At 47.3% G+C, this 17,044-nt stretch overlaps 1 protein-coding gene across 1 annotated transcript in view; it reads left to right on the top strand.

The window, feature by feature from the left end:
• The window catches only part of LOC115463696 (translational activator of cytochrome c oxidase 1), a 77,714-nt gene that overhangs the window by 22,326 nt on the left and 38,344 nt on the right, over positions 1-17,044 (top strand). Inside the window, exon 3 of the mRNA XM_030194416.1 lies at positions 4,135-4,241. Within this exon, the coding sequence (XP_030050276.1) occupies positions 4,135-4,241 (107 nt within the window). The remainder of the gene's footprint in view (positions 1-4,134; positions 4,242-17,044) is intronic.

Below are 17,044 nucleotides of genomic sequence, written 5' to 3'. Positions count from 1 at the left end.
ATGGATCGTGCAGGTCTTTTTCTGCCGTCATCTACTATGTTACTATGTTACTATTACGATTCTTGGTGATTACCCTCTTTGGGACTGTATTTCGAATTAAGCTATCCAACAGTTTGCCTGCCTTGTTGTCCCACTTATGCAATTGATATTTGTACATCTGTATGTCTTGTTTAGTCAAAAGGATATCAACCTTAAGTCTAGTATCCGCAAGTATTCCTGGCACGCCTCACCAGACCCTCCTCTCACCAGCTGCGCTCTAAGTGATTTTAGCCTACGTGCCAAACTGATTAACTCCTGATACTGGAGCTTCTGCGTGTGGGCACTATACTCCATTATTTTCCCTCGGATGGTGGCTTTCCCCACCTCCCAATAAATGACTGGATCTGCTTCAGACGGATCGTTATCTCTTAAAAATAATCCCCACTCGTATAAGAAACTGCTTGAACTCCACATCTAAATACAGGGAAGGGTTCATTCTCCAACCACTGCTTTGGCTCTGGAGAGAGAAACTTATATCCACCCACGTCATACCATGGTCAGAAACTACTCCATCTTCCAAGGCAGACTTCCTGACTGACGAAAATAGGAAGAGGATATAAGTATATAGTCTAGGCGGGCATAGACCTTATGCACCTGGGAGAAAAAAGTGAAATCTCTCTCGTCCGGGTTCAATACTCTCCAAATATCCAACAGGTTCAGCTCTTGTTGGAGGAAATTCACTCCACGTGCTTCAAACTGCTTTGGCCTTTTCTTGGGGGGGCTACAATCTACCAAGGGGTCTGCTGTTATATTAAAGTCACCCCCCAAAAGTAACTCATATTCAGAGAGTGGCGCCAGTAGTGCTAGTAGATTGGAAAAGAATTTGTGAAAATATACATTCAGGGTGTAAATAGAGCAAAGAGCTATCTTCTTTCCTTGAATAACCCCCAACCACACTACATACTTACCTTCTGGGTCAGTGACAACTTTATGACACAGATAATCCAGCTGCTTGTTGATGAGGATTGCCACTCCCCTTTGCCTACCATTATAAGAGGCATATACCAACTCACCCACCCAGTCTTTTCTCAGTTTCTCGTGCTCTTTACAAGTTAAATGAGTCTCCTATAGTAACAAAATACCAACCTTCAAATGTCTGGCATAATTCAGTGTCTTTTTGCGTTTTATTGGAGAGTGGACTCCATCTACATTTAGGGTAGGTACCCACACATCACCCATCCCACCATAGTGTAACAAGCTTTAATCCCCCAATAAACTCACAGCAGTGGACGCCATCACCCCTCCTTATAGCAGTTCTACTACTCCATCGCTGAGATAGGGGGGTGGCAGCTTCTCAATGAAGGCACGGAGTTCCCCGGCAGATGCAAGGACCATGGTGCGATTATCGTGAGTCAGCCACACCTTAGCCGGGTACTGGAATGCAAACTTAATTCCTTTGTTGAACAGTTGCATGCAGAAAGGCACGAGGACTCTCCGTTGTTCAGAAACCTTAAGGGAGTAATCTTGAAATAGCAGCACCTTGGAGCCCTTATAATCCAGCGAACGCACTCGTTGAAACAGTTCCAGGATTTGGGCTTTTACAGCGTAATTCAGATATCGGGCGATAACAGATATCGGCCTGGCTCCTTCTTCCCTTCTACTTCCAAATCGGTGTGCCCTTTCAACGTGCACAGGCCCCATTTCCTCTGGCAAGCCAACCGCCTCGGTAACCATCTCTCCACTATTTCTTTTAAGTCCGCCTCTTTAAGGGATTCTGACAAACCAATGATTCGGATGTTGTTGCATCTCCCTCGATTTTCCTGATCTTCAACTTTCTCCTCTAGTTGTTTCTGTCACTCCGCCATTACTCTCACGCATTCTTCCAGTGTTTAGACCCGATCTTCTTGGGCAGAGATGCGATCCTCCTCCTGCTGTATGCGCAACGCATGCCCTGATACCAAATCTTTCAATTCATTGAGTGCAGCATTCAGCTTAGCCAGTTTTTCATCCAATGTGGCGCACCAAAATGCTGATAGTGTCTTCAGGAACATGGGCCACAGGAGAGTCGCGCTGCTGGGCCGCCATCTTGTGCATACCACTCACAGCCTGTTCTTTTCCCACCTGCGTCGACCTTGCTGGCAAAACACCACTTCCAGCGCTTCAAAACCACACAAACCAATTCTCCAGCACTGTTACTACAGTTTCCTCATGCTGGCCATCTCAAATTCCTCCGGGAGGATGCATTAGAGGGAGAATATTCTATCGAGGGAGCGGAGCTTCCAGGCATCTGCTCACGGCGCTGCCATCACGTGACCCCCCCCCCCCCCCCCCCCCCCCCCCCCCCGTCTTGCAGAGTTCTGTGCCATTTTTTTTTTTCAATTTAGGATTCTGTTTTGGAAGTTACTCCTAAGATTTGTGTTTTTCAGGTTTTGTGGTTGTCCCAAAATTTTAAAGAAAATTGCATCCTCTCTCAGAACACCTAGAGAAAATATACATCGATATCAGGAAAGGAGGACGATGGAACATGCTTGTAGTAACATACAGTCCAAGCCTAGAAATCGTAAGGAAAATTATAAGACTTAAAACCACTTGTAACATGAGACGACATACTGCCTGCTGCTAGAATTCTAGCCTTCCAGCAAACACAAAACCTGAAACACAACAGCTAATAGGAGTAAGCTCCAAACAGAACCCCTAATAGAAGGAAATGGTACAAAATCCCAAAAAGGTATCTGATGCAAGACACTACAGCTCCCTACAGCTATCCACATGGGAAAGACATTCAGAATTTCAAATTTCATAGTCTTGCTTTTGTATGAATCTAGTGTACGTGATCCAGTGGGAAAAAAAATCATTGCGAAGGATGCTATATTGGTGAAACAAGCCAGAAATTAAGGGCAAAAATCAGTCTTAGGCATAAATAAAATATTACAAAGAAACAGAATGGCAGCCCAGGTGAAAAAGTTAAAGGAAGACCACTCTCTTAACATCCTTACAATCGGGATGGGAGCCTTAGGAGCACACGAGTGAAAAATGTGAAATCAGGATGATGAAACACTGAAACACACAATGTCCTTAATAAGGACATTGGTTTTCTCGGCCATTCTCAGATATAAGCCCTTGCAGCTGCAAACTTTAACTGTGTCATCACTTCTGTCAAACCCACCCCTGTCCTACTGAGCTTTAATGACATGTGCAAGCAGTGTAAAATGTGGAATGGTCTGTTCTGTTTACTTCACTGACCTGCTGAACTCTTGAAAGCTAGTCACAGGTGTATTGTTAGTTGGTCTATCACCAACTTGTTTGTTGGCCAGGGTTTAAAAAGAAAATAAACCTTGCTTATTTTCTTGTACCCTCGTTATCCCAACCCACTCTCTTCCTCCCCTCCCTCGCCCCTGACTACAATAAGCCCTAAAACGTCAACCACCTGAGGAACTCTGAAGTCTTATTTTCAAAGCACATACAAAGTTACATAGAATTGGGGAACCGAAGGAGGAAGATGTGCTAGCGAGTATTTTTTTTTTTTTTTTAAATAAATTAAGGTGGGGGCTGCTTGTGCAGAGATTTGCAAGGGGCCCTTTATAGGGAAAATGACTTGAGCTGGGGGGGGGGGAGCTTCACTGAGCTACATCTCTTAAACATTGTGGCCCCAGGTGAAGAACGTGCACATTTTTGCAGCAATGTGCATTCTAGATGGAGTGGAGGAGTGGCCTAGTGGTTAGAGCACTGGTCTTGCAATCCAGAGGTGGCCGGTTCAAATCCCGCTGCTGCTCCTTGTGATCTTGGGCAAGTCACTTAATCCTCCATTGCCTCAGGTACAAACTTAGATTGTGAGCCTTCCTGGGACAGAGAAATATCCAGTGTACCTGAATGTAACTCACCTTGAGCTACTACTGAAAAAGGTGTGAGCAAAATCCAAATAAATAAATAGGTGCAAATATAGCATGCATTAAACTTGGTACTGGTTTACTAACACCAGCAGAAATAACTTTTGTTTTAGCACAGCTTAGTAAATAAGCCCTGAATCGGTGAGTTCATCATAGTTCACTGGACTAACAAAGCAAGTAATTGAACAGCATCTGGTGGAGTACATCAGAAAGTCATCAGTGTGGTGAAGGAATAGTAAGTTTATATATAATTCTCTCTTTATTGCAGAAGGAGGTGCGAACCCAGATTTAAATGCTAATCTGGCAAACCTGATAGAACAGTGTCGATCAAAAAATATGCCGAAGGCTTCAATTGAGACAGCAATTAATGGAGTGGTGCGTATTCTTTGCCTATTGGAAACAAACACTAAATGCTTATTTTTTTCTTCATTTTCTCCCCTTCACCAGAAATCACCATTTGCCTGTGATTATGACTTAATTCTCTCAGCAAGTGTGGTTTAGAAAGATGATCAGCTGAAGGCTATAGAGAATGTCCAGTTGATTCAGTTTCAGGAGGGAGAGTTTGATCGTTCCTGAATTCTTTTATATAAGAACTTCAGGTGCCAGAATGCATCAGGAAGGGAATGTCAAAACCAGGACTGTAAAGTGGGCCATTGACTTTTTTTGTTCGTGTTCTTAATTTCCATTTACCAAAGTATTGTTGGTCCTTGAAGGGTAAATAGAGCAAACTTCTGAATAGCAACTGTTGTCAAAGCAGATATGAGATTTTCAGAAAAAATTATCATATTGTGAAAAGGACACATGAGCATGGTGAAGTGGAAGCCACTATAGGCATTTCATTCCAACCACTGACAGACCACAGTGTCATTCATCCACATTTATTCATGCCTTTTATTTCCCTGTAGTAGCTGTCAAATAGTAACATAGTCTCCCCCCCCCCCCCCCCCCCCCCCCCCACCAATATTCAAAGGCATTTAACTGGCCAGGATCAGCATCTGGCTGGTTAAATGCCACATAACTGGCAATCCCGTCAGTATTGAGCGGGACATGAATATTGCTGGTTAGCACCACTTTCAACTCCCCCCCCCCCCCCCCTTTAATTCTGCTTCTTTTTATACAGATAACATCTGGCTGTTTAATGGCTTAAACAGTCCAATATCTGTATTTGAAAATATCTACATAAGCAAGTTATGTGCTCACCACTCTTTGGTGAATGCATAACTTGATCTAAATAATAGGCCTTTTATGGGAGCAATATTGATGCTTATTAAATATTTATTTTCTACCTGGGGAAAACAGGAAAATGATTAAGAATAAAAGTTTTACTTTTAGTGTACATATGCTTTTCTTTAAACACTAGGTAACGCTGTTCAGGTTTTATGTTCAAAAATAAGCCGCTTTTAAAGGAGCAGTGCAGACTTTCCCACTGAGGATTGTAGTGCCTGTGAGAAATCATTTTGATCTGTCCTGGAGAGAAATGAAGCAGATTCCACAAGCCATAGAGCCATGACAGATGGGAGAAAGAGAAGCCTGAGATCACTGATGGGTGTGAAGAACTTTAAGACGAAGAGGAAGCCTGGGAACTACTGCAAGCCAAGAGAAAGAGGAGCCTGGGTATTGTGGCAGGTAGAGAGCCCAAGAGATATGACAGTAAACACACATCAATGGAAGGCAAGTTCATACGTGAAAAAGAAGAAAGAAACGAATATGTTCCCTAAGATTACAGCAGAAATAGTAAGATTATCACTCAAAATATACCAACCAAAAAAGTCAAAATGAGAAAAAACAGGAGGCAAGCCAAGTAAAAATCCAAACTGAGGAGAAAGTTATTAAGTTAAAAAAAAGTGAGCCCAGAAATAAAAAACCCAAAGGAGGAATAGGTAAGCTAAAGGGATAAAATACGATAAGCAAAAGAGAGGCCCAGCAGAAGGCAAAAATCTGGAATTCCTTTGCTCAGTATTTACAGAGCAATATGTCTAAGGTAGGAAATGGTATAAGTATGTAATTCCATATCATCATGCTGATCAATCCATAGACTGGTGGGTTGTGTCCATCTACCAGCAGGTGGAGATAGAGAGCAAAGCTTTTGCCTCCCTATATGTGGTCATGTGCTGCCGGAAACTCCTCAGTATGTTCTCTATCTCAGCAGGTGGTGGTCACACACAGCAGCAGCTCTGGCTAGGTCTCCAAGCCTAATTTTTAGGTTTTGTTGAGTACCTGGGGTTGAGGGCTCTTCTTGAGCAAGTGCAAACCTGGTGGCGCCAGGTCCCTCCTTTTCTCCCCCCTCCCGCTGGCTCCGTTAAAAAAAAAAAAAAAAAAATTTTGGACGTCCTTAAGGGCGTTTATTTCGACGTTTATTTAAACGTTTATTGAAGCTACTCACTGGGACACCAGGTCGTTACAGCTCGGAGCAAGAAGCAGGTAATTTTTACCTTTTTATAGCGGGCAGGGGGTTCCCCGATCGATCTCCACGTGGCCTATGGCGTCGGAGGGCGAGGGCGCGAAGAATCGCTCCCCGGACCGCGTGTGCGCTTCTAGCGGGGATGCGGGGGTTTTAAAGTCTGATTCGCCCTTGTTGGGTGTCAGTTTGGAGGCCGGTCAGTGTCCCGGGTCTTCCTCCGGTGCGGCGGTTTTTCCCGCCATAAACGCCCATCCCCCGCTGCTCGCCTCCGCCATCTTGGCCGGCCACTCTGCTCGGACGGCTTCTTCTTGGGCTGCCCTTGAGCTGGGAGACGTTCATGCCATGGCCGCCCTTGATTTGGGCGACGGCAAAAAAGCGGCTAAAGTTAAGCGCCGTTCTTCCCGCGCGGCTCCTTCGCGGAGTGTCGTGCCGGACGCCATCTTGGATGCGCAGCATGTTTCTCTTCCGCTCTTGCGAGCGCCGGTTGAGGGTGCATCTGGGGCTGTGGCCCAGGCTGCTGAAATACACAGTCTGGGGGGTTTCTCCCCCGAGTTTATTTTGCTGCTGCATCAGGCCTTCCTTATGCAAAACGCTGCCCCTTCTCCCTTGTCCGACAAAGGGGTTGAGGCCCCCGGAAGTAAACGCCCTCGGGTGGATTCCCAGGGCTTAGAGGACTCTGTTTCCTCTGATGTAGATGAGGGCAGCGTATCTGAGTTCTCCCAACGGTCCTTTGGGGATTCCTTGGAGGAGACGGATTCCCGCTCGGATGGAGCGGATGACCCCTCCGTAGCGCGGATCTTTCGCTCAGAGGATTTGCCCAACCTGTTAGTGCAGGCCATGAGCATTTTGAAGATTTCCTCTCCAGAGGACGTCTCTCCCTCAGCCCCTGTTGGCTCCGCCATTATGCTGGGGACGAAGCGCCCGCCTAGAACCTTCCACGTGCATGATGCCATGCACACCTTAATTTCGGCTCAATGGGATGTCCCGGAAGCGAGCCTCAAGGTGGCTAGGGCTATGTCCCGCCTCTATCCTTTGCCTGAAAGTGAACGTGAGGCCTTTCTTTGGCCTACCGTGGATTCTTTAATCACTGCGGTGACTAAGAAAACGGCGTTGCCGGTGGAAGGTGGCACGGCCCTAAAGGACGCCCAAGACAGAAGATTGGAGGCGGCCTTAAGGTCGTCCTTCGAGGCGGCTGCCTTAAGTTTGCAGGCCTCAGTTTGCGGCTCCTATGTGGCCAGGGCGTGCCTGACGATTGTGCAGCGGGCTTCCCCCTCGGATCCTTCCTTGAGGGCTGATTGGCCGGCCCTGGAATCGGGCTTGGCTTATTTGGCAGACTTACTGTATGATGTCTTGAGAGCCTCAGCTAAAGGTATGGCTCAGACAATCTCTGCGCGGCGCTGGCTTTGGCTGAAACATTGGTCTGCTGACCACGCCTCTAAGTCCCGCCTGGCTAAGTTGCCTTTTAAAGGCAAGCTGCTCTTTGGGGTCGAGCTGGACAAAATTGTGACCGATCTCGGCACGTCTAAGGGCAAGAGGTTACCAGAGGTCAGGGCTCGGGCCAGTGCTTGCCCCGGTAACTCCAGAGGACGGTTTCAGGAAGCCTGTCGGTACCGCCCGGGCAAGTCGGGCTCCTCTGCCCCCTCTTCCTTCAAGAGGAACTTCTCCCCCAAGCAGCATTCCTTTCACAGAGACCGCCGTCCCGGAGGTGCGCCCTCCGGTCCTCCCCCAGGGTCTCGTACCCAATGACGGGGTCCTGTCCATGGCCCAGTGCAGATTGGAGGACGCCTGTCCTCGTTTCTGGGCGAGTGGACCAGGGTAACTTCAGACGCTTGGGTGCTGGAAGTCATCAGAGACGGCTACAAGCTAGAGTTCTGCCGACCCTTAAGAGACGGGTTTGTACTCTCTCCCTGCAAGTCTCCGGTCAAAGCTGTGGCAGTGCAGCAGACCTTGGACAATCTGATCCGCCTGGGTGCGGTCGTTCCGGTGCCAGAAAATCAGCTTGGCAAGGGACGTTACTCCATTTACTTTGTGGTACCAAAGAAAGGAGGTTCTGTACGGCCTATCCTCGACCTCAAAGGGGTCAATCGGGCCTTGAAAGTTCGGCACTTTCGCATGGAGACTCTCCGCTCTGTGATAGCGGCAGTGAAGGCAGGGGAGTTCCTGGCATCCTTGGACATCAAGGAAGCGTACTTGCATATTCCCATCTGGCCTCCTCATCAACGCTTTCTGCGTTTTGCAGTCCTGGGCCGACACTTCCAGTTCAGAGCCCTCCCGTTCGGGTTGGCTACTGCTCCGCGGACCTTCTCCAAAGTAATGGTGGTCATCGCGGCCTTCCTGCGAAAGGAAGGAGTACAAGTCCATCCTTATCTGGACGACTGGTTGATCCGAGCCCCCTCTTATGCAGAGTGCGGCAAGGCTGTGGACCGGGTGATTGCTCTTTTGAGCTCCCTGGGGTGGATCATCAACTGGGAGAAAAGCCAGCTGCGCCCGACTCAGTCCCTGGAGTATCTGGGAGTTCGATTCGACACCCAAGTGGGCAGAGTGTTCCTGCCGGACAATCGGATTGTCAAACTTCAGGCTCAGGTGGACCAGTTCCTAGTAGCCTCTCCGCTTCGGGCTTGGGACTATGTGCAGCTGTTGGGCTCTATGACGGCCACGATGGAAGTAGTGCCCTGGGCCAGGGCTCATATGAGACCACTACAATCCTCTCTGCTGCAGCGCTGGACTCCGGTGTCGGAGGATTATGCTGTGCGCCTTCCCTTGGACCCAGCAGTGCGCAAGGCGCTGAGCTGGTGGCTGAAGACAGACAAGTTGTCTGCAGGGATGCCTCTTGTGACCCCGGAGTGGATTGTCGTCACGACGGATGCCTCTTTGACGGGCTGGGGAGCCCACTGCATGGGAAGGACAGCGCAGGGGCTCTGGTCTCCTGCAGAGGCAAAGTGGTCTATCAACCTCCTGGAACTCAGAGCCATTCGGTTGGCGCTTGTGGAGTTCCTCCCGGTACTGGCGTTGAAGCCAGTACGGGTCCTATCGGACAATGCCACGGCTGTGGCCTATGTCAACCGCCAGGGAGGTACCAAGAGCGCCCCTCTAGCCAAGGAAGCCATGAATCTATGCCAGTGGGCGGAAGCGAACCTGGAACAGCTGTCAGCGGCCCACATTGCCGGAGTCATGAATGTCAAGGCGGACTTTCTCAGTCGCCATACCTTGGATCCCGGAGAGTGGCAGTTATCAGCTCAGGCGTTCTTGGACATCACGAAGCGCTGGGGCCAGCCGAGCCTAGATCTGATGGCGTCATCGGCCAATTGCCAAGTGCCGCGCTTTTTCAGCAGAGGACGGGACCCTCGATCTCTGGGAGTAGATGCTCTTCTCCAACAGTGGCCGACACAAGAGCTTCTCTATGTGTTCCCGCCCTGGCCCATGTTGGGCAGGGTACTAGACCGGGTGGCAAAGCATCCGGGCCGGATAATCCTGGTGGGTCCGGACTGGCCCAGACGTCCCTGGTATGCGGACTTGATCAGGCTGTCAGTGGACGACCCTCTGCGGCTGCCAGTGGAGCAGGGCCTGTTGCATCAGGGTCCCGTGGTGATGGAGGATCCCTCCCCCTTTGGTCTTACGGCCTGGCTGTTGAGCGGCAGCGTCTGAGGAAGAAGGGCTTCTCAGACAAGGAGGCATATTTTCAAAGCACTTTGGGAGGCTAAGTTCCATAGGTTTCTATGGAACTTTGGGAGGCTAAGTGCTTTGAAAATATGTCTCAAGGTCATCGCCACTATGCTGAGAGCGAGAAAGCGCTCTACTTCTACTGCTTACGCCAGGGTTTGGTGTACCTTTGCAGCGTGGTGTGAAGCAGGCTCACTTTCTCCCTTCACTGCTCCAATTTCTTCAGTGCTGGCGTTCCTGCAAGAAGGTCTGGAGAAAGGCCTGTCGCTCAGTTCCCTTAAAGTACAGGTAGCGGCTCTGGCTTGCTTCAGGGGCCGCCTGAAGGGTGCTTCCCTGGCTTCGCAGCCAGATGATGTACGTTTTCTCAAGGGAGTTAATCACCTGCGCCCTCCTCTGCGCTCAGTGGTGCCTGCGTGGAATCTCAACCTGGTGCTAAGAGCCTTGCAGAAGCCGCCTTTTGAACCCTTGTCGAGGGCATCTCTGAAAGACCTGACGTTGAAAGCAGTCTTTTTGGTGGCTATCACTTCAGCCAGAAGAATTTCCGAGCTCCAGGCACTCTCATGTCGAGAGCCTTTTCTGCAGTTCACTGAGGCAGGAGTGACTATTCGCACAGTGCCTTCCTTCCTGCCCGATTGTTTCTCGCTTCCATGTGAATCAGCAGCTCTGTCTCCCTTCCTTTCGTAGGGAGGACTACCCAGAGGAATACTCTGCTCTCAAATATCTGGATGTGAGACGAGTCGTCATCAGATACTTGGAAGTGACCAATGATTTCCGGAAATCGGATCATCTGTTTGTCCTGTTTGCAGGTCCTCGTAAGGGTCTGCAGGCTGCTAAGCCTACAGTGGCAAGATGGGTCAAGGAAGCCATTGCAGCGGCTTATGTGGCCGCGGGGAAGGTGCCGCCTATCCAGCTGAAGGCTCACTCCACTAGAGCTCAGGCGGCCTCGATGGCAGAGGCCGGGTCCGTCTCCTTGGAAGAGATTTGCAAGGCGGCAACTTGGGCATCGGCCCATACCTTCTCCAGGCATTACCGCTTGACTGTGGCTGCTCGGGCGGAGGCCCGGTTTGGAGCTTCAGTGTTGCGGTCAGGGATTTCTATGTCCCGCCCTGGGTGAGTACTGCTTCGGTACATCCCACCAGTCTATGGATTGATCAGCATGATGATATGGAAGGTAAAATTATGTATCATACCTGATAATTTTCTTTCCATTAATCATAGCTGATCAATCCATAGCCCCTCCCAGATATCTGTACTGTTTATATTCTGGTTGTATTTCAGGTTCAAGTTTAGTCTTCACTTCCTGTTCAGGAGGACTTCGTCTTCAAGTTTTTTCAATTGGATTCTTCAAGAGTTGAGACGAGTTTGTGTTACAGTGAGCTGCTGCATTCCTCTCCCCTCCGTTTTACGGGGCTGGATTGAGACATAAATTCTGCTGGCGCTCCCTCCCGCTTCGTGCGGCTGTAGGGCAGCTTTGTACCCCTCCCGCTTCGGCGGTGTTAGGGTCAGTCAGCTCCTCCCGCGGTTGCGGTTGCAGGATAAGCCAGATCCCCCCGCATCGGCGGGGTGGTGTCCCTCCCCCGCTCCGCGGGGATGAGCTGGACGGATTCCCCTCCCCCACTTGTGTGGGGATGAGCTGGGTTAATTCCCCTCCCCCGTTTCGGCGGTGGTGAGCTGGGCAGAGTGTCCCTTTGTGGGTGTAATTCTCTAAGTGCTGAGTCCTGCGGATGGAGCTTTGATATCGACATACTGAGGAGTTTCCGGCAGCACATGACCACATATAGGAAGCCAAAAGCTTTGCTCTCTATCTCCACCTGCTGGTAGATGGACACAACCCACCAGTCTATGGATTGATCAGCTATGATTAATGGAAAGAAAATTATCAGGTATGATACATAATTTTACCTTATTACAAATCCTTTACAGATGAGGAGGTACTTGAAGTACTTAAGCAAGTCAGTGAATAAGGCCGGGGGACTTGATTCAGTATAACTGGGATACTGAAAGAGCCCAAAAATGGGCTGAGTGCAGCCTTTACAGTTCTGTTTATCTATTTCCTAGGAGTACAGGAAACCAATAGTCTCGCTACACAGAAATGGTAAAGGAGGAAGAAATCAACTACAGACTCCTTAAACTACTTTGAATCGGTGACAAAATTACAGAAACATTAATAAATAAAATAATGGTGTGCTACTTTAAAATGAGTAATGTACAGCACCTGAGACAAGACAGATTCACAAATAAAAGATGAAAAAGGCAAAATCCTGATCCACTATCTGTAATTTTGATAAGGTTCAACTTTATTTAGTATACCACAGATCTCTAAAGTTAAGCAGTTTACCGTGGATAATTCAAGAAACTAAACCAAAAAAAAAAAAGAAGAGTAATGGGACGATACATTAGGAAACTTAAGTTACACATTTTATAATAAGGGGGACAAGGGGTAGGAAATAATTAAACCTAATGAAAACAAAAGGTGGAAAGGGAATGGGGATTAAAATAGACAGACAAAATAACAAAGACAATTCCAGTGCCTGCCAAGAATCAACGACTGGATTGCACAGCGAGGTCTTCAGATCCAAGTTATGTAATACTGAAAGCTTTTCTGAAAAGGTACGTTTTCAAGGCTGCCCAAAAATTCATAAAAGAGAGCTCTAATACAGAGATCCAAGGGTATGAAGTTTCATTGAGTAGGGGCAACCACAGAAAAAAAAAGTTGATCTAGCATGGTGTTAATGAATCTGCAGATGAGAAGGAATGACGAGGAGATGTTGGTTAGAAGAACGCAGAGAGTGGATTGGCACTTAAGGAAGAAGTGATCTGAACAGGTATTCCAGAATGAAGTATTTGATGTGTTAAAGCTAGTACCATAAATATGATACAGAATTGGATGGGGAACCAGTGTTCAGACTTCAGATGAGGGGTAACACTATCGTATTTTCCAGCTCCATGTATATGCTTAAATACTGTGTTTTGAACTAGTTGTAAATGACATAGCTGATAAAGTGGGAGACCATGAAAAATGGAATTGCAATAATCAAGATGGGAGATTACTAAGGCATGTACTAACTAGCGAAGTGACTAAATCAAAGAGTGAATAGGCAGCTCTGATCTGCCTCCAATTAAAAAAACACAAAAATGACTTTTGCACAACATAAGAGTAGCCATACTGGGTCAGACCAATGCTCCATCTAGCCCAGTATCCTGTTTTCCAAACAGTGGCCAAGCCACATCACAAGTACCTGGCAGAAACCCAATTAGCAGCAACATTCTGTGCTACCAATCCCAGGGTAAGCAGTTGCTTACCCATGTCTGTCTGAACTTTTCCTCCGGGAATTTGTCCAAACCGTTTTTTAAATCCAGAAATGCTAACCACTATTACTACATCCTCTGGCAAAGAGTTCCAGAGCTTAACTATTTGTTGAGTGAAAAAAATATTTCCTCCTATTTGTTTTAAAAGTATTTCCATGTAACTTTCTCAAGTGTCCCCTAGTCTTTTTACTTTTGAAACAAGTAAAAAAAATAGATTTTCTTCTACTTCTTCTACACCACTCAAGATTTTGTAGACCTCAATCATATCTCCCCCTCATCCGTCTCTTTTCCAAACTGAAGAGCCCTAACCTCTTTAGCCTTTCCTTGTACGAGAGGAGTTCCATCCTCATTATCATTTTGGTCACTCTTCTTTTGAACCTTTTCAAATTCTGCTATATCTTTTTTGAGATATGGCGACCAGAACTGAATGCAATACTCAAGGTGTGGTTGCACCATGGAGTGATACAAAGGCATTATAGTATTTTCGGTCTTATTCACCATCCCTTTCCTAATAATTCCTAGCATCCTGTTTGCTTTTTTTGCTGCCGCTGCTGCACACCGAGTAGAAGATTTCAGCGTATTATCTACAACACCCAAATCTTTTTCTTGAGTGCTGACCCCCCTCCCCCATGGTGGACCCTAGCATCAGGTAACTATGGTTTTGATTATTCTTTCCAATGTGCATCACCTTGCATTTAATCACATTAAATTTCATCTGCCATTTCGATGCCCAGTCTTCCAATTTCCTAAGGTCTTCTTGCAATATTTCACAGTCCACTCATGTTTTAACAAAGTTGAATAGTTTTGTATCATCTGCAGATTTAATCACCTCACTCATCGTTCCAATTTCCAAATCATTTATAAATAATTAGCACCGGTCCCAATACAGATCCCTACTACTACTTATCATTTCTATAGCACTACAAGGCGTACGCAGCGCTGTACACCATGCACAAAAAGACAGTCCCTGCTCAAAGAGCTGACAATCTAGAAAAGACAGGCAGACAGACAGAACAATTAAGGGTAAGGGAATAAAGAGGTGAGGATGAAAGGATAGGGCAAGTGAGCAGTGGTTAGGAGTCAAAAGCAGTGATAAAGAGGTGGGCTTTAAGTTTGGACTTGAAAATGGCCAAAGAGGGGGCTAGACGTACAGGCTTGGGAAGTCTATTCCAGGCGTGAGGTGCAGCATGATAAAAGGAATGGAGTCTGGACTTAGCAGTAGAGGAGAAGGGGACAGATAAGAGAGATTTATCAACAGAACAGAGTACCCAAGGGGGAGAGACAAGAGTGGAGAGGTACTGGGGAGCGGCAGAGTGAATGCACTTATAGGTCAATAAGAGATGTTTGAGTTGAATGCGGAAACGGATAGGGAGCTAGTGAAGTGACTTAAGGATAGGGCTAATGTGAGCATAGCGACTTTGGCGGAAAATGAGTCGCGCAGCAGAGTTTTGGACTGATTGAAGAGGAGAGAGATGGCTAAGAGGGAGGCCAGTGAGAAGCAGGTTACAGTAATCAAGGCGAGAGGTGATAAGAGTGTGGATAAGGGTTCTGGTAGAGTGCTCAGAGATGAAGGGACGGATTTTGCTGATGTTATAGAGAAAGAAATGACAGGTTTTGGCAATCTGCTGAATGTGAGTAGAGAAGGAGAGAGAAGTGTCAAAGATGACCCCAAGGTTACGAGCAGATGAGACAGGGAGAATGAGAGTGCCATCCACAGAAATAGAGAAAGGGGGGAGAGGAGAGGTAGGTTTAGGGGGAAAGATGAGAAGCTCGGTTTTGGCCATATTAAGTTTCAGATGACGCTGAGACATCCAGGCAGCAATATCAGATAGGCAGGCTGAAAGATTGGTCTGGATGCTGGTTGAGATTTCGGGGATAGAGAGGTAGGTTTGAGAGTCATCAGCATAGAGATGGTATTGAAAGCCATGGGATGATATCAGAGAGCCAAGGGAAGAAGTGTAGATGGAGAACAGGAGCGGACCGAGAACAGAACCCTGAGGTACACCGATTGGTAGAGGGATAGAAGTGGAAGAGGATCCACCAGAGTGTACACTATAGGTGCGAAGCGAGAGGTAGGAGGAGAACCAGGAAAGAACAGAGCCCTGGAATCCAAATGAAGCTAGCGTATCAAGGAGTAGGCTGTGATCAACAGTGTCAACAGCGGCGGAAAGATCGAAAAGGATGAGGATAGAATAGAGACCTCTGGATTTGGCCAGGAACAGGTTGTTGGAAACTTTTGTAAGTGCAGTTTCAGTTGAATGAAGAGGGCGAAAGCCAGATTGGAGTGGGTCAAGAACAGCTTGAGATGAGAGAAAGTCAAGACAGCAGCGGTGAATGGCGCATTCAAGTAACTTGGAAAGGAAGGGGAGGAGGGAGATGGGTCGATAGTTGAAAGGACAGGTAGGGTCAAGTGAAGTCTTCTTCAGGAGCGGTGTGACCACAGCATGTTTGAAGGCATCAGGAACGGTCGCAGTGGAAAGAGAGAGATTGAGGATATGACAGATAAAAGGGGTGAGAGTAGGAGAGATGGTGTTGAGAAGGTGGGTAGGAATGGGATCAGAGGAACAGGTAGTTCATTTTGAGGAGGAGAGAAGATGTGATGTTTCTTCATTAGTGACTTCAGGAAAGGAGGAAAAGGACGGAGGAGTTAAGGAAATAGGGGAACGGACGAGGGGAGGGAGATGGGGTGGTTTGGTAGAGAATTTGAGGTTTATCTTCTGAACCTTGTCGTGGAAGAACTCAGCTAGGGTCTGGGGAGATAGTGAGGGGGAGTTGGGGGTGGAGGCACCTTGAGGAGAGCGTTTAGTGTGGCAAAGAGAAGTCGAGGGTTTGAGCTGAGAGAATTAGCTGGATATAGTAGTCCTATTTGGCAAGCAAGAGAGCAGATTGGAAGGAGGTCAACATGAACTTGAAGTGTGTGAAGTCAGCAAGGGCATGAGATTTCAGCCAGAGGCGTTCGGCGGAACGGGTACAAGAACGTAGGTAGCGGATTTTAGGGGTCAGCCAGGGCTGGGGTTTGGTACGTCTTATAAGACTGGGTATGAGAGGTGCAAGAGTGTCTAAGGCAGAGGACAGAACAGTATTGTAGGAAGAGACTGCAATATTGATAGATTTGGATGGTGCAGTGGTGGAGAAGAGGTTTGAGACATTGGAGGATAGGGTAGTAGGGTCAATGGCCTGGAGATTCCTAGATAAATTGGTTAAGATCGGACGGGATTGGGAGGGAGGAAGTTTAAGTTTAAGATCCCTGTGGCACTCCACACCCTCCTCCATTGAGAGAAATTACCATTTAACCCTACCCTCTGTTTTCTGTCCAATCCTAATCCACATTGGAACCTTGCCTCCTGCCTTCTCAGGAGTCTCTCATGAGGAATGTTATCAAAAGCTTTCTGAAAATCTAGATACACTACATCACTGTAGAAATGTGTTGAAAGAAGGAAAGACGATTATCGTCTACATCCCTAAGCATTTTAACAGAATCCTTCAAAGGAATAGACAAACCACAGAGCGATGGAGAACAAGGAAGACCAAATGGACTAACCAGGGGAAAAATACAGAAACAGTTTTTGCAATATTAAGTTTTAGCTTATTGGAACTGAAATAATTGGCGATCTTAGAGAGTTTCAAAGTAATTGAACCAATATTGAAGAGAGAGCGGTTTTCAAGTGAACTGGGGAAAGGAAGAAACGATATGGATCACCTTAAAAAGAGAGGATAGATCCTCTGTCCACGTGGGTGTTGTCTACAGACCCCCGACACAATTGGAGGAACTAGATAAAGATCTGATCGCAGATATTCAAAAGTTGGG

The sequence above is a fragment of the Microcaecilia unicolor genome, chromosome 2, assembly GCF_901765095.1.
Source record: "Microcaecilia unicolor chromosome 2, aMicUni1.1, whole genome shotgun sequence".
Classification (NCBI taxonomy): Eukaryota; Metazoa; Chordata; class Amphibia; order Gymnophiona; family Siphonopidae; genus Microcaecilia; species Microcaecilia unicolor.
The sequence above is the reverse complement of the archived record's forward strand: the minus strand, read 5'-3'. Positions and strand labels throughout refer to the sequence as shown.